Source organism: Sphaeramia orbicularis, chromosome 11 (assembly GCF_902148855.1).
Source record: "Sphaeramia orbicularis chromosome 11, fSphaOr1.1, whole genome shotgun sequence".
Lineage (NCBI taxonomy): Eukaryota > Metazoa > Chordata > Actinopteri > Kurtiformes > Apogonidae > Sphaeramia > Sphaeramia orbicularis.
Window position 1 is genome coordinate 13,543,470 of NC_043967.1, and position 18,292 is coordinate 13,561,761.

The 18,292-nt window shown below is 38.0% G+C and overlaps 1 protein-coding gene across 1 annotated transcript; it reads left to right on the forward strand.

Moving 5' to 3' along the window:
- The first annotated feature begins 4,207 nt into the window (after window positions 1–4,207).
- polr1f (RNA polymerase I subunit F) lies at window positions 4,208–15,417 on the forward strand. The gene is made up of 4 exons (XM_030147951.1): window positions 4,208–4,530; window positions 8,551–8,692; window positions 9,174–9,382; window positions 13,969–15,417. The coding sequence occupies exons 1-4, from the start codon at window positions 4,223–4,225 to the stop codon at window positions 14,474–14,476; spliced, it is 1,167 nt and encodes a 388-aa protein (XP_030003811.1). The 5' UTR covers window positions 4,208–4,222; the 3' UTR covers window positions 14,477–15,417.
- The last annotated feature ends 2,875 nt before the right edge of the window (window positions 15,418–18,292 follow it).

The window sequence follows — 18,292 nt, forward strand, 5'->3', positions numbered from 1 at the left end:
CCAAATTGAGGACTTGCAGCTGACGTCACTGGTCATGTGATTGTTGTTTACACCGCCATATTGGTAGGCACGCTATCTGGATCCAGAAAGTCAGAACTGTTGCTTTATAGCGTGTTTTTCTTTGGACTCATGTTTGCATGTTTTGTTATTTGTGAGTATGTCTGCTCGTGATAAAGGCACCATACATGAGTTCCAATGTTTACAAACAACAGTGATGCACGTGCAACTCGGAGGTAAAAACAGGAGTACCAGCTCCAGCCGGCTCACATCAGCCGTACACCTCCAGGCTCTCCCCCAGAACTCATGAACAAGCCGATATGTTAACGCTAAAACGGTCCATTAACTGTCTCTGTCCAAAAGCCCATCCCATCTTCTCTTTCACGGCCGCATAATTTGACTGGACCGTATGGGGAAGGCTGTCCCATAGTAGAAAAGCAGACTGTCACAGACGGGTGGGCAGTATTGTCACCAGCTCCCCGCTGAACTCACCAGTGTCGCCCGCTGTAGCTCCCACCGCCACTTCCAGCTGCCTCACCCAGCTGAGGAAACTCAAAGGGAGCAGGTAGATCCACAATCACTCTGTCTCTATAGGGTGATAGTCCAGGGGAAGCCCTCCTGGCAGGTTTAAAGGGGTCTTCATCACCATACCACATGATGACAAGTCTTTTTTTCCACGCTGCTAAGCGCAACAGACACGCAGGCTAACTATACTGAGAAGCTACGTTAACCGCAGTAATAACTATAAACAGCGGTCAGCAGAACAGAACCACCACTGCCACCAATGGAACCGAGCGGTCTTTCTGCCTAACTTATAATTGATGAAAGCTAAGGAATAAACGGCACACAGGAGTTAAGCAGGTCCATTGTTTAACACGTTGTATGATCCAAGGAAAGCTTGCCTACCAATATGGCGTCATAAACAGAAAACCACATGATTATGTGACGTATGTACAAAACCTCAATACAATCCGTTATAATATGGCTGAACGGGATTAAACTTTCTTCCTGTGATATTTGGAACAGGTAACAAAGTCAGTAGATGAGTCCTGAAAGTGTCTCATTCATTGGTACTTGGCTCCCAGTAAAAGTCATTTGATCATACAAGGACAAGAAAATAAAAACAATTCTGACAACTCTGAAAAAATAGTGCTTCAAAGCAATTCTTTAATCCACCAATGAGAGCTCAGCCTCAGGTCACCTGCTGTCTACAAGTTTACAGAGCTACATGCATGTTCTTTTGTTAAATGCTCCACAACCAAGAAATGAATATATTCAAACAGCAATTAAGTAAATATACTTAAAAACAACTTCAGCAACTGCTGACACAAACTACAAGACACGGTGAGTATAATATTGTAACAATTTAAATATATACTATTTCAAATTACATGATTTTCACAGATAATAATTGATTGGCTCCTGCGGCCCCAGCTCTGATCCATGCATACCTCATTCAGTCTCCTCTAACACCCCCCTCTTACAGAACAGCCCCAGTTCAGACCTATCTGACTAACGTTACATTTCCTACTGATTTATGTTTGTGACAAAACAGTTTGCTGGTGAACTTTCCATCCTAATATAACTAACATAGCCAAGCTCTGGCTCTGGCTTCGTTTCCTGTACCAGTGCTCCAAACCTCTGAGAACGCACGATTCATGCATGAAGAGGGGTACGCACAGAGGGGGGAGGGACAAATGGCAGTTGAGTTTGATAGACATATCACCGTTCAATCATTTCGATTGGGCGCTTAAAATGATTGGATGGCGTTTTTTCAGTCCTGTCTGTTCCACAGGTGACAAAATTGTTTCATTTTTGTGTTAGAGCATTTAACTAATTGGTTGGAATCAGGGTGTGAAGGGGAATTTAAGTAATATAGTAAAAAATGCTCCAGGAAACACTACGTTTAAATGCTGTGTTATTTTCCTTGTGAGGTAATTATTTGCCTGGTTACAACTGTAAAAATAGGTACATTGCTGTTCATGAAAATCTGGAAGTAATGAGAAGTATGTGTACTTATGTCATTCATTTATTAACACGTGTGTATTCTTCCTTTGTTGCAGTTTTACAGAGAGAGAAAGTTATAAGTTGAAAGGAACTTCAGTAAAATATGCTCAATGTGAAGCCAAGCCTACAGTCTTTTTTTTTTCCTTCATATATTTTCTTCTGTTCGCTATCTGTCAACCCTTACCTACAACGTATCACCAGGACAGAATACATATATTTGACAATAAATGCATTTTATCAGTAGAAACACTGAAAAACTTCTTTGTGCCGTACTTCTTTCAGTTAAATCAATCTTAACAGGAATAAACAAAGTGTGGAAATTAGTTTTTAATGCATTTAAGAAAATGTCTTGTCATTTCTGGAGAAAGCAGTGGTGTAGTCCAGGGTATACGGTGGTATATGGAGTATACCTACTTATTTTTCAGTCAGCCTTGGGTATACCCACTTCTAAATCCCCTAATTCTCACTGTTAGAAAAATATAGTATTAGACTATTAGACTATATTCTGTAAACACCAGGTGTCCAGAGCACGAGTAATGGATGGGTTATGATGACATTTTGCAAGAATGCCCGGACATATCCACTCAGGATATGTCTACCAGTTCTTTGCTATCTGCTTGTTTTATTCCAGTTTGGGACCAAAGCGTACTTGTTGTCCATCCAGTTTGGGACCAGAGCGGGCTGCTGCCCTTGAGGAGATCAGGCCATGGGGCAGGTGGGGGAAGAGTACAAACACTGTCACTGAACCCATGCATCACCGTGTTTTGAATACCTAAGCCAATGGTGAACTTGATCAACGTCATAATATTTGTACACTTGGTCCAATGATTGTAATATTCATGTTCTTTCATAAGATCTTAAACTTCCTGGTGTTAGTCAGTCAACTGCTGCATCTCACTGTATGTACTCGACTCCTTGCAAGTAAAATCTTCTGATTCCAGAATCCAGTGACTCCGTCTTTTGTCTCAGAGTGTATCACAGAATTTTTCTATCATGCACCATTCATTAGCACCCCCAGGATGATGAAGCCATGACCCGCCCTACTCTACCTCTAATTGGCTAGTACTTGGTACCTTCACTGATTAGATTGGTTAACTTTAAGCATGAGCACTGATGAGCCAATCAGAGGCAGAGTAGGGCGGGTCATGCTGAGGAAAATATTGCTAACGCTTAGCGCCAGAGGCTACTGCTTAGCGCTGACCACCTCTGGAACCTGATTGGACACCTCAGGTGCCAGTGCCACCCTAGCTGATTGACAGGTCACTGCACGTCTGGTTGACAGATGCATGGTTATTGGAAATGTGAACAAGAAAGGCAGAATAAACATCTTTCAAATGAGTGACACAAATTGAGAGAACCTACTTTCATGGAATACATAATCCTGAGGAAAGTTTTAAGGTGGTTTCAGAATAAACTATTGGACATATGACTGTACATTTAGAGGAGAAGAGATGTTGCCGCCAATAGTTAAACTGTGTGAGTAGGCTAACGCTATGAAAGGCTAACGCTATGAAAGGCTAATGTTATGAAAGGGTAACGTTATGAAAGGCTAATGTTATGAAAGGCTAACGCTATAAAAGGCTAACGCTATAAAAGGCTAACACTATGAAAGGCTAACACTATGAAAGGCTAATGTTATGAAAGGGTAATGTTATGAAAGGCTAATGTTATCCTGTGTTTGCCTCATGTTGAATACATTTCCATTCATGCAGCTGCTTGTGTGACCAGTAATATCTACAAACTGCTCCTGATTAAGTCATGATCATTTTATAATGGTGAGCAAATACTACTGATGTATTTTTGGGTAAACTAAATAGAGTAGTCTGACATGTCACTGTTTCTAAAATTCCGTTTTTCTGGACTACTTAAAAAAAAAAAAAAAAAAAAAAAAAAAGTTAAATAGGGCAAAAATTGAGAGTATACTCACTTCTCCGGGAACCACCACACCACTGGGAGAAAGGTTTACATTTTAGAGGAAGAGGATTACATGTAGAATCAAAAGCACTTTAGTATTTACACAGACTAACCTTACGGACTTGAGAAAAAAAGTAAAACAACAAACTTCTACAGGTTTAATTCCCCTGAGTTTCACCTGTTGTTTAGGTTGTCGTACCACCTCCTCACCAGCAGGAGGAAACATAAACCCATGTTTAACCAAAATGAACCTGCTTCTAACCGGAAGTGACTTGTTGTTGTCCTTCCGGTCTCTCTACACAGCATGGCGAACTCCCAACATGCTGAACATGACCCAAAACATGTAAATACGTCTGGTGAAGTGCCGGCTACCTGTGCTCCAGGCCAACCGGACGGAGTGACCGCTGTACCGGGCACAGGTGCGGGCCCGGTGCCGGTGCCGTGTGCCATCACGTCGTTCGCCGCCGCCTCGGAGCTGCTGTCGGCGCCGTGCTCTGGTCTGGTCATGAACACGCACCGCAGACACATCGCTCTTTCACCTATGTATCTGAACAGAATGAGGACAGGCATACAGGAGGAGCTGAAGGACGAGCTGCTCAGGTTTTCTCAGAGGTAAAAATGACCCGACCTGTGTTTGAACCACTTCATAACTACCGTCCATTAGTGAGGTTAACCCTTTCAGGCACAGTGGTCACTACAGTGGACACCTGTTCTCCAGCTGTTCTCTTGTATATTCACTTGGGTGGTCTAAAAAAAAATTAAAGATTCTCTGGATTAGAACCCTGCATTTGATTCCATATCTGGCCAAATTACTTCTGTCCAAATTTTATGCAAATTAATGAATATTTAGAGGTTGCACAGACACGTGCAGATTGCTGTATATACTATAACAGAACTAGCCAAATGAATATGGCATGTTAGAATAATTTGTGATTTTCTTCGCAAAATCAAACTGCAACTCACATAAAAATGTTCCTTAGAAAGTCCAACAACTACTGTTACTTTATTGAAATTACAAAAAATGTTCCTGTGTTCTTTGACAACTTGGAGCCAGTACTGTTTGTGATCTGCATTTTTTGTTCGGCTACAGTTGAAGTCTTGAATAAGCTCCACCCCTCTGTCAGCAACATCACTGGCAACTTTTCTGGAATGCACAGTTGTATCATCCTTCTGAAAGTCTCCATCATCAGCCCAGTCTTCTGGAGGAATTCTGAAGAATGTTTGTGGCAGATCCAAAGTTTCAAAGAAACCCATGGTGCTGGTGGTGACAACATCACTGATCTGCTTCCCTTCAGAATCTGATGGATTAAGGACATCCCAACGCTTTAGTGGAACACAAAGAACCTTCACTTTCCACCATGTTGTGAACCATCAGCTGCTTCTGCTCTTGTGTCACACTGGAGTCACAGAATGCCAGGCCAACCAATTCTTCACTCCAGTACCACAGATGTCGGCAGCCTTATTTAATCCATATATTGCTAGATGAAGCGCTAAAACTTTGGTTTTGATAGTACTGCTGCTTCTCTTACAGGTCAGCTCAGCTATGCTGAAAATGCAAAATTAGTCAATTTCCAGGAAACTTCCAGCAATTTGTGCAATCTCTAAAACATCTCCTTTTTCTTCCAAATTTTTTCCTAAATCGTCTTTTGAATGCCAAAACCCAATGCAGGGTTCTAATTGAGGTTATCTGAAACTTTATTTTTTACCATGATTGTTGGACCACCCTAATATTCATGGGTTTTCTGTTTTAGTTCCATTTCAGCCAATACAGTGGACATTTGTGCATCATCCCAAACGCTCCAATTCATACCACTACTGTAACTTTGCTGTTCTTCAGAAACCTATTATACCAACTTCTGGTGGTTATTAGACTGCAATTAACATTTTCTGAAACAAAAAGGTTTTAATATATATATATATATATATATATATATATATATATATATATATATATATATATATATATATATATATATATATATATATAATCTGCATGAAGTGAGTAATAACTAGTATTAGAGTATGAAAAAATGTGAAAAAAAACATCATATTAGCTGCATTAAAAATGTTTTTATTTCATAGTTTTCATACAGTTTATCACTTTCTGATATTGCGTTTTAAATACATGTGTCTTTGCTTCAAAAATTAGACACACGGTGTCCTGCTGAGTGGACATTTTTGTAACTCCATGAAAAATAGGTTAATTAAAAATAAATAAATAAATAAATAAATTTTTTTAAAAATCACATTGTTTTTTTCAAGTCAAAAGAGGAATAAAAACACTCAGGAAAAAAAAAATCTTTACTATAGTTCTCATAATTCATGCATGAAAGGGTTAAAGTCAAGGCAGGTTTATTTACACTACAAACAAAAAATTAAAGATATTTTTAATTTTTAGACTATTTTTTCCAGTTGGAATTGTTGCACAGTGTTTATTACTTTTTTGTGTGAATTGAACTGAAACACATTTTTAATGACCAGACATAGTTTTACAGACAAATGGCAAAAATGACCAAAAAATGACCCCCAAAAAATGAAATATCCTTAACTTTTTGTTTGTAGTGTATATAGCACATTTCACGTACAGGACAATTTATTTTTTTAAATTGATTTATTTCAAATATGGAAATGATACAAGCTTCCTGTTTGCTACTAATTGACTTCTTTGCACAACATAATATAGAAATGAAAATTCAAAGAAGCATAAAATAATGATACACGCAAAAAGAAAAAGAAAAAAAAAAGTGATATTTGAAAAGGAACCATTGTATTGTATATCTGGTACTGATGAGTAATCCTGTAAACTAATTCAAAGTCCTTTACATAAAACATTAAAAGCATTACAGCAGGGTGCAGGGGAAGCAATAAAAGGTATAGGCATGAAAAGACAAAAAAAAACAGATAAAAACATGTAGATTTAAAGAAACAGTGCAGATCTGAACTTCTGAATAAGAACTCTATTCAAATGCAGCTGAGAACAGGTGGGTCTTTAACCTAGATTTAAGTGAACTGTTAAAGTGTTTCAGCTGATCTAAGGCTTTCTGGGAGTTTGTTCCAGATGTGGAGCATAGAAGCTGAACACAGCTTCTCCAAGTCTGGTTTTGACTCTGGGAACTGACAACAGACCGGATCCAGATGACCTGAGGGGTCTGGTGGGCTCATACTGGATCAGGAGGTCACTGATGTATTTTGGTCCTAAACCATTCAGAGCTTTATAGACCAGCAACAGAACTGTAAAGTCTATCCTCAACTATTAACTTTAACCCTGGGGCTGAATCTCTGTATTTATACTGATATTCCACTGCACCTTGAAAATAAACATTGTACTTTTTGCTCCACTACAATGTCTGACAACTTTAGTTTTGTTTTTATTGCTCATTTTACCTCCTTCCTGTTCAGTGAAAATTACAGATCTCTCTGTGTGTTGCTTTTGTACTGTTTGTAATGAACAGAGGAATGACATGTTTCCTTATGGGTTGAGAAAATTCTTCTTAAACTCTTTAAACGCCCTCTTAGATTTGTGTCACAGTTTAAAACAGTGCTATTTTAATTTTTTAGATCGATGTTTTAACAGCACAATGACACTACAGAACATGATGCATCATTGTCCAATAAACTACCAACAGTCTATAATAATCAAATAGGTGATTTTTTCCTCTGCAGTTTTACCTTTATGATGAATTTCATTAGTGTGACGGGATGCTAAGCTTGTGTGTCCCGGCCAGTAACTTTATTAATTCATGATACAGGGGTTGGACAAAATAATGGAAACACCTTCACCTCAAGATGATAATGCCCCAATCCATACAGCTAGAATTGTTAAAGAATGGCATGAGGAACATTCTAATGAAGTTGAGCATCTCGTATGGCCGGCACAGTCCCCAGACCTCAACATTATTGAGCATTTATGGTCAGTTTTAGAGATTCAAGTAAGACGTCGATTTCCACTGCCATCGTCTCTAAAAGAGTTGGAGGGTATTCTAACTGAAGAATGGCTTAAAATTCCTTTGGAAACAATTCACAAGTTCATTCATTCATTCATTCATTCATTTTCTGAACCCGCTTTATCCTCACTAGGGTCACGGGGGTCGCTTGGAGCCTATCCCAGCTACATAGGGGCGAAGGCGGGGTACACCCTGGACAAGTCGCCAGTTCATCGCAGGGCCGACATATAGAGACAAACAATCACTCTCACATTCACACCTATGGGCAATTTAGATTAACCAATTAACCTATTAGTGCATGTTTTTGGATTGTGGGAGGAAGCCGGAGTACCCGGAGAGAACCCACGCAGACACAGGGAGAACATGCAAACTCCACACAGAAAGGTCCCACCCCCCGTCGACTGGTGTTGGAATCGAACCCAGGACCTTCTTGCTGTGAGGCACGAGTGCTAACCACTGCACCACCGTGTCGCCCCAATTCACAAGTTGTATGAATCAATACCTCGGAGAATTGAGGCTGTAATTGCCGCAAAAGGTGGACCTACACCATATTAAATTATATTTTGTTGATTTTTTAAGGTGTTTCCATTATTTTGTCCAACCCCTGTATATGCATTAATCTACAAGAAGATGCAGCAGCTAGACGTCCTGCCATGTTAAGTCATCATGATCTGTTTGTCTTTTGCAGTTTCAATGGCGTGCCCGTGGCTTATGAGAACATACAGGTAATAGGAGAGACAAGCGCCATCTGCAATGACACCGGCTACATTCACATGAACATACAAGCCAACTTTATTGTTTTCCAGCCAAAACAAGGAGATAAATTACGGGTAAGGTTCATATTCAGAGATTTATCAATACTTATTTATTTATTTATTTGTTTATTACAATATCGATTAGGGCTGCACGGTATTGGAAAAAACTGGCATTGCAATTTTTTTCAAACCCTGTGATATATATTGCAATATGAAAAAATATTCAGGAGGATATAATAGCTGTGTGGTGCCAACATAAATGGTGACTCACACAGTGACTCACTCCAAACTGATTAAAAACGATTGTGATTGGTGGATCGCTGCCTGCATTGTGTGTCAGGTACCCTTGAAATCAGATGAGAATATGTTGAGTTCATTTGCCTCCTACATTGCAGAACCTGTGATGTGACTATTGCGCAAATGTACATTGCAATGTCAATGCTCAAACGATATATTGCGCAGCTATAATATCAATGGATGACAAACGGTCCCATCAGCACCAGGCCAGTCATTCATTTCAACCTCTCCCTTTCCCTCTGTGTGTGTGTCATCCCAGGGTAAGGTGAATAAATTAGGTGTAAGCCATGTCGGTTGCCTAGTGCATGGCTACTTCAATGCCAGCATTCCTAAACCTCACTTGGTCACCATGGAAACCTGGCGGGATGCGGGGCCAAGGGTCGGATCGGAGCTGGAGTTTGAGGTGACAGCAATCGACACTGACGCTGTAGGAGTACTGCTGATCCGAGGAAAGCTGGACAGGACAAGGCAAGTGTGAAATAGTAACGATCCATAATAATTCTTCAACCTGTGCACACATAGTAAGTCCGTCTGATGTTAATTTTTATGGGCTATAAGTCTACACAAAGAGCCCATTTGTTTCAGTAAAGTGTTTTTTGATATTTTTAATTTTTTTTTTATTTTTTTTATTTTTTTTATTCCTTGGTCTGATCAAGGCAAAGTGAACATCAACATGAAAAAGTAAATTTGTACACATCATTTATCAAGTGAGCTAATTTTTTAGCTAAAGATCTCTTATTTTTTTGAACTGTTATCCTTTTTAAAATACCACTTACACAGTACAGGAGAAGTTTCGAACCTTCTGCTAGGCTGCATTAAATGAACAAAAAGACATGAAAAGACTGTCTGTTACTTTGAGTGATTAAAATTCTGAATTATGAAGTTTGTGAATTCATACACTGGTCACATTTAAAAGACTATCTGTGAACTGTTACTGACAAATTACACTTTATTTGTAATTGACCTATATCGGTATGGACCACCACAAGTTGTAAATGACACTGTTAGTATTAAATGCATTAAATAAAGCATTGTGATTATATCTGGCTCGTTTTAAAAAATAAGTCAACATTTTGGGTGATGCATACAATGGTAAAGTGTCGTTCACGTGTTACTATGGCAACCTGTCCACGTTACCACATTCTCATGTCAATAAAAGAGAGAGTTTTTAATATTTTACTCCAAATTTTATTTTCACTATAGTTGAACATAATATCTAAAAGGTTTAGTCCTACTTGATATCAATTTCTGTCAAGAACAGCATGTTTTGAATGTTTGTGTAAAGCTTAAAAAATTGATGTCCATTTCAAGTCCTCGTGTAACTGTGCAGAAATTTGACATTTTTCACCTAAAAATTTTATCTCCCCAAATTTTATTATACATAATGTTAAAGTGCTTATAAATACCTACTCAAATAAGTATAATACATGCATTTGATCGGACCCTTATTTAAAATAAAAGAAGCGTGCAGCTATATTTGTTGGGTTGTCAACAGGACTGCAGCATTAATGAATTAACTGGAACAAACTGGAAAGTTGTGTATCCATCTACCTTATGATGTTAAAAAAGTAGTTGACACATGCACGTGCACACACAGCCTGGGCAAAAAGTCTCCACCTGCATTTAACTCAGCAAATAGCTCAGATCCTTCCTTTGGACAATTACTGCAGTGATTGATATATTTGAGCTTCAACAAGTTTTTTAATCTTAACTGATGCAGCAAGCTTCTTATTTCTTTAAGAACAATGTTATTAGACATATCCCAACATCTGCATCGAAAAAAAAAAAAAAAACTAAGCAAATGCTTAAAGTACCAAAACTGTGTTTAAAAACTGTCCAACCCATTATTAAAACCAGGAAAGATAGTGGTGAACCATCATCTTCAAGGAAGAAATGTGGTTTGGAAACTTCACTTCAATATTTAGTGAAATCACACTGGAAAATCAACATTAGAACTCACAGTAATGTTTATATTAAAGTAAGAACATTTCCACATGCAAAGAGAATTTAAGATATTGGGTCTTACTGAACAATGCAACCTCAAGAAAACAGAAAGGCATCAGTGAAACTAATTGGATGAAAGGCTGTAATTTGCTAGAGAACATAAAGACTAGACCGCAGAGCAAAGAAAAAAAATGAAACTGTGATCTCAGCTGTCTACCTGATTATACTGAATGATCAACTCTGAACATCAGGGTTTTTCTTCACTTATGACACAGGAATATTCCAAGATAACAAGGCCAGGAATCACCAGGCTAAAATATTGAGTAGTTCAGGTTGACAGGTTTCACACATGGATTGGCCTCTTTAGAATCCAGACCTGAACCCCATTGTGAACCTTTAGGATGTGCTGGAGAGAATTTTACACAGTGATCCAACTCTCTATCACCAGTATAAGCTCTTGGCCAAAAATTCCACCTATGGACTGTAATACATTTTGTGACAATGTTCAAGCTTATCCAGCGTTACCATGGTGAATGTGTACTGTAATCAAAGGGTCCAAAAGTGGGGGAGTTTTTTGTGGCAAGACACACACTTTTACACACAATGATTTCTGGATATGAAATGATCTGTGGTGGAATACAAAACATATCACAGAGTTTGATTGGACTTTAATATGTAACTGCAGCCGTTGGAAGATAACTTTAGTTTATACACTGCCCGGCCAAAAAAAAACCTCACACATGCAATATTTGACTCCATCACCTTTGGTTTTGATTACTGGAGACATTCACTTTGACATCTTTTTTGCCCCATAATGCTTACATAGTGTCACAATAAAAGGTTCATAATATTTTTTTGCGTCCATAGTTGCATTAATTTTATCCCCAAAATCGAGTTTCAGGGATATAATGGTTTCACCCCGAATGCCAGATCCGCCGCCGGATACCTTAGTATGAACATAACTAGGACAGATTTGATTGGATTTCTTCTCCCTTGATAACCAACATAGGAGACCCCTAGTGGAAGAACCCTTGATTACAGCCTCTCTATCAGTATTATAGGTCATCCAAATGGGGGTGTTTTAGTTAAAAATCAATTTTTTGGACATAAATCAAGCACTAACAGGCTGTTTGAGATCAAATTTGGTTCATATTGATCATCTTACAAATGTCCACTTTCTCACTACCATCCAGAGTTCATATGGTGTCATTTTCATTCACGAGGTGGAGTTTTGTGGAGAAAAATTGGTTTTCTGAGCATTATTCTGCCACTGTCAGGTTGATGTAGCTCAGATTGAGTTCATATTGATTGTCTAACAATTATAATAGATAGATTTATATATAGCAGAGGACTGGGGGGATTTCAGGGACATACCCTTGCTGTCAGCACCTAACAGCGTAAGCCTCGTTTTTGATTATTGATGTTATAGAATTGGACCGCTGCATCAAGTCTTCATCACATCCCAAATTAGAGTCTGGACTTCATGGAGGCTAATTCATGTGTGAAAATGGTGTCTCATTCTTCCTGAACCATTTTGTCACAAGCCTGATGGTCCTGATCAATCTTGGCATTGTCCAATCTTACATTAAACACATGAGAGGCTACTTTAGTGGTTACCAGCATTTTTTGGCTTGTGACCCCATTTTAACATCACAAATTTCTGGCGACCCCAGACATTCAAAACAGAGACATTTTTCTCTTGTAGATGTCTTAGTGGGGTCAGGCGGGTGAAGAAATCTTCCCATTCTCTGTTCAGTCCGGTTTTCTGACTGCGACTGTGTCTGAGCAGGTAGAAGTGTCGTAACGCATGCGGTCACATGATCAGGTCCATCAAGATATACCGTCTCAGATATTATATCCTGCATTTTATTTGAACTTGATTTTTATTAGGAGAAGTGTGTGGCATTTTAATTATAATGAAATATATATTGAATCATTAAAAAATATTTTTTATCAGCAATATTTTTTTATCAATTACTAGAAATTTCAGGTGACCCCATTTGAATTCCAGGCGACCCCATGTGGCTACTTACTGCATCAGTTAGAGTTAGGGATGCAAATTATTGATTAATCTATTAATCCTTAGTTGGTTGACCTTATCGATTGATTAGCAGTTACTTGATAAGCAGTGATTTTCCTGAGAAACTGAATTTTTTTTGATAGGGTCTATACAAATAAAAGCTAAAAATTGTTTATATTGTTCATAAAAAAAGCATGTCATATTCCTTAGTGATTGATTTATTGTACCATTGGATACAGTACAGACAATGACATTTATGGAGTAGAACTAAAGAAATTCTGCAGAGAAATAAAATAAATGGATCTAAAGAGGGGCAGTTTAGAAGAAATGGGCATTTCTGACTTAGCATCACTGACATGATGAAATGAGATTTCAGCGCGGAGATCCCCCCCCCCCCCCCCGTTATTTTCCTGTGGCCACAGGGTGACTACGGGACGTAATGTGGGACATACCTGTGGCCTGGATCAGGAGGCTGGAAGATGTTTTCAACTTATGTCTCACTGACCAGATAGTCCAGTTGACCGTGGACTAGACCAACCTCCAGGGAAAACACTCCGATACGATACCGACCCCACATTTGTTCATGTATTTAGGCGGGGGTGCACCGCTCCCACAAACAGACGGGTCTGTGTTTTGCTCCACCATGTCCCTAAAGTCATACTAACTCATCAATGCCATGATCCAGTTCGATGACCGGCTATCCCAGCTGCAGTGTTGCAGTGCAGACAAACCGGCAGCCTTCGGACAGGACGTGGAAAAGGGCAATTAACCGACAATTAATAATTTAATTGAGCAAATTCTTATCGACAATTAATTGATAGTTGATTAATTGTTTACGTCCCTAGTTAGAGTTAAATAACCTGTTACAGCTGAAACATTATTAACCACAGCAGTACTTACCCATGGAAGGATCTGAACTATTTGCTTAGTTAATCCAGTGAACGTCTCTTGTAATCAAAACCAAAGGTGGTGCAGTGAAATATTTCATGTGCAACTTTTTTTTTGGCCAGACAGTGAAGGATGTGCATCTCTTTGTAACTGAAGTGCTTGTCCTTGATTGATGACTGTGATTTGCCTTTGTGTGCATCAGGGTCCAGGAGCTGTTGGCTATGGCTGAAAGTACAGAGTCCAGCGTTGCCGCAGAGGAGTCAGACCAACCTGATGCAGGACTGGCCCCAGAGCCAACCCCAGAACCGGCTCAGGAATGTCCTGACAACACCCCGAAAAAGAAGAAGAAAAAGAAGAAAGACAAAATCAAAGAGGAGGAGAGAGAAGAGGCGATAACGGCACCACCTTCGTACCAGCAAGATGGTAACACAACAGCTGAGTTGATGGGAAACATGAAGGAGGAGAACGGCAATGACGCTGTTGAGAAAAAGAAGAAGAAAAAGAAGAAGGAGAAGCAGCTGAAAGAAGAGGAGGAGGAGGTTGAGCTGTCCTGCATGGAGGTCCACGGAAGTGACTCTAGTGGCTACCACAGCAATAAGCCGAGCAAAAAGAGGAAACATGAACCTGATATCACATCTAGCTTTAGTGAAGAACCACCAAAGTCCAAGAAGAAGAAGAAGAGGAAGAGTGAGGTCGAGCAGTTTGCCTGAAGACCTCCTGTGATTTACTCTAGAAATAAACTCAAATGTATGAGTTGAGGCGATACAGACCACATTGATGACGGTGGTTCTGGGGGAATATGTCAACGTGCCTTAAATGGAGAAAACATAACTTTTAGAGAGATTTCTGTTCTCACCTCGTCTATAATCGTTCAAACAACACAGGATCAGATGCGCAGAAACACCCATGTTATGTTGTCATTGGGATGTATTTCCGTTTTACTGCCTGAAGGGGGAGCAAAACAGCTTCATACATAGACACCGGGGAGAACAAAAAGAGAAAACTGTGTCTGCTTTTCACGGGTTTATCACAGCTGTAAAAGTCAGACAGGTTTTTGAAGTTCAGAGCCAGAAGGAAGGAGAAGAAATAAATCGATTTCAACATCTTGCTGTGCCTTGTGTTTTGGTACATTTTCTCCTGCTGGGATATGAAAAACTGATGAGAGACGGCAAAGACTTACTTTGATTTTTGTCCCATCTCGGTGCTTTAAACAGATTGGAAGAGCACTTTCTTCATTGTAACTGTGGGGAAAGGAAATGTTTTTACTGCATCACGGTCAGAATTTTCAGTCATAAAAATACACAAGATGGACAATGAAGTCATATCGTCCTGAGACCCAGCAATGCAGTTTCACAGCTGTACTTAAAAATATAAAAAATATTCACTGAAAAGAACATTATTTAAAAAAAAAAAAAAAATTAATAATGTGTCTGAAAAAACTGTTGCATCATGCTGTTTCCAATTAAGGCAATTATTTAATGTAAAATGGTGAAAATATTTACTTACTGTGTCTCAGGATGATGTGTGAATCGTTTCCCTGTTTGGACAGTTAACCACAGGATGATGTTTTTCTTGAGCTCTGATTAAAATAAACACAAAGGAAAAATTGATTATTTTAATCCCAAATAAAGAGCTGTATGTTTTTACTTATTAACACTGCGTATATTTTTTATTTCATGATTAAAATGTCCACAGTCTTATTTGTATTTGTACATTTAAAGAAACTGCAACATCAGCAAATTTTTTTTTATAAAGAGCAGTGGTTGTGAAGGGAAAAAGTGTTGAGAGACAGGTAAAACATCTCTGTTTTCTTAGTGTTTTTTTTTTGTTTTGTTTTTTCCCCCGCCTCCACACACACTAATCCCAGTGTGTTTCAGTGGGGAGTCTAATTAGGTGTGAGGTGCTAAGAGGAGGCCAGCTTATCTGGAGTTCTTTAAAGAGGAAAGATAAGGAGCTGCAATTAACTGGGCTCATCATCTGTCATACACGGCTACAGATCTGTAATTGAGAAAAGTCACTCTGTGGGAAATCCAAAAGATGAGATGATTTCTTAATCCTTTTTTTTTTTTTGTAGTGGACACACAAAGTAAATCATTATACACACGTCAGTCGTTTTGCGTCCTTCAGCACCAAATACCAAACATCTAAATGCATCTGAGTGCTTTGGAAGACCTTAAACCAGGGGTGTCAAACTCATTTTATTTCAGGGGCTACATTAAGCCAAATTTGATCTGCAGTGGGCCAGACCAGTGAAATAATAACATAGTAATATATTAAAAAATGTCAACTGCAAACTTTCCTCTATGTTTTTTAGCAAAAGAAGTAAAATTATGCGATGAAAATGTTTACATCTCCCAACTATCCTTTAAAACAATGTGAATGACATGAACAAACTGAAAGTTCATAAGAAAACTAAGTGCAATTTTTACAATATTATGTCTGTTTATTATTTACACATGTAAATTACAATGTACAGATCACAGTGGATCAACAAATACACAAAGCATTTAATAACAGGCAGAATATTGTTAAAATTACACTTCAGACGTTTTAAAATGTTCATATTTGTTGAGGTTATTCATGTTTTTGTGAAATGTTAGTTTGTTTTAGTGTAAATACAGTAAAATGGCATGAAAACGTTTACATTTACAAAGAGGAAAATGTGGAGTTGTGAGTATTTATAGGTTATTATGATAGTATTTTACTGATCTGACCCACTGCAGATTAAATTGGTCCGTTTGTGGAACCTGAACTAAAATGATAAATATCTTCAGTATAATTTTTACCTTTCACAAATTCCTCCCAGGGGCCAGATTAGACCCTTTGGCGGGCCGGATTTGGCACCCAGGCCACATGTTTGAAACCTATGCCTTAAACCTTTCACCACAAAATACAGAATAGAGGATTGTAATATGTAACATATCATTGCTGTTGGGTGGAAACCTCTTATGTCCAAAAGGGTTATTTTTCAGGAAACTGGAAAAACAATGTATATTCTAAATAAATGGATGAAGTTAAGAGATGTAGTCACAAACTGTTTTCAACTCTTTTCATTGGTTACATATTTCTTTCTTTCTTTCTTTCTTTTTTTTTAATATCTTTATATTTCACAAAAGAAAATCATCCAGATACAGTACAAGCATAGTGATACTGGGTCTTACATTTTGCAATTCTCCTTTGTGCACTCTTCCCACCCCTAAAGGAATAAACCAACTAAACACACCCAAAAGTAACAGGTTAAGAACATAAAAGTCTAAATATAAAAATAAAAAATAAAATAATAAAAACAATAATAAGGGTAGCAACATAAGCACAAGCATAGTGATGCATGCTGTAACATAAATAGCAGTAGTAGGGCAGTATTCATGGTGTACAAACTCAAACTAAAGGCAACCAAAATTCATTAAAGAGATGGCCACGATTAAATTTATCCAAAGTCAGTTTTTCTAAAGGTTAAAAAGAAGACAACTGATCATGGAAAATCTTAAAAGATGGAGGGGAATCATTCTTCCAAAATAAAAGTATGCATTTCTTTGCAAAGTAAGTGATCAAAATAAGTATCCTGCTTTTTTTATGATCTAACTGTAAATTATATGTGTCATTTAGTAAATATAAAGTGCTGCTTAAATCAAATTGTAAGTCCAAGACTGATTGAGTGAGAGAATGAATTGAGCTCCAATAACTTTTTAAAAGGTAGCAGTCCCAGAACATGTGCATGAATGTCCCTTCCCTCTTTTTGCATCTATGGCACACTGATGAGATATCCCTTGATATTCTATGCATTTATATTGGAGTTAAGTAGATTGTGTGGATGAATTTAAAATTAGCTTCCTTAACTTTATTACTTGTAAAAGGAAAATGAATTCTTTCACAGATGTTTAACCAGCCGTTATCTTCTAATGTTCTGCCTAACTCCTTCTCCCAAATATTCTTTAATAATTGGAAAGAAGGTTAAATATTTCTAAAACTGTCAGGCCAAAGTGAAGACTGATCAAAAGAATTGTTTTTTGACAAAAAAAAAAAAAGACCAAAAATGGACTTATGAGGTTTCCACCCGCCAGCAATGAAACTCCCTTAAATTACAAATAGCTTAATACTTTATCTAACATTATTATTAGATGTAACAGTGTAAATGACACTTCGGTGTGCTTAAAAATAGGATTTTTGTTTGAACCTTTTAGCCGAACCTGGTGACAATTAGCAAAGACAAAAAATAAAACTAAATTTACTGGTCACTGTACTGTAGTGTATTTTTGGTCACTTCAAATAAAAACGGTACCAAAAAGAATGAAAAGGATGAAACAGAACCAAAATGAACATAATTGTTCAGATAAATGAAAACATGCGACTTGTATGGCTTTTGTTAACTCCATCCTCTCATGTTTAAGTGGTTCAGATGATCACTTATATAAACTGGAACAATTAGTAATGTTTACAGGTTCAGTGTGTGATATTTAGTGACATCTAGTGCTGAAGAAGCAGACAGTAGTCGCATTTCCATTGACTCTCAAACTGCACAAATATAA

What these genes read in the sequence shown, in the direction of transcription:
- polr1f (XM_030147951.1), top strand. Translation starts at nt 4,223, where the DNA reads ATGGCGAACTCCCAACATGCTGAACATGACCCAAAACATGTAAATACG. An exon ending in CTGCTCAGGTTTTCTCAGAG is followed by an intron (nt 4,531 to 8,550) that starts GTAAAAATGACC and finishes TGTCTTTTGCAG; the next exon opens with TTTCAATGGCGTGCCCGTGG. An exon ending in GGAAAGCTGGACAGGACAAG is followed by an intron (nt 9,383 to 13,968) that starts GCAAGTGTGAAA and finishes TGTGTGCATCAG; the next exon opens with GGTCCAGGAGCTGTTGGCTA.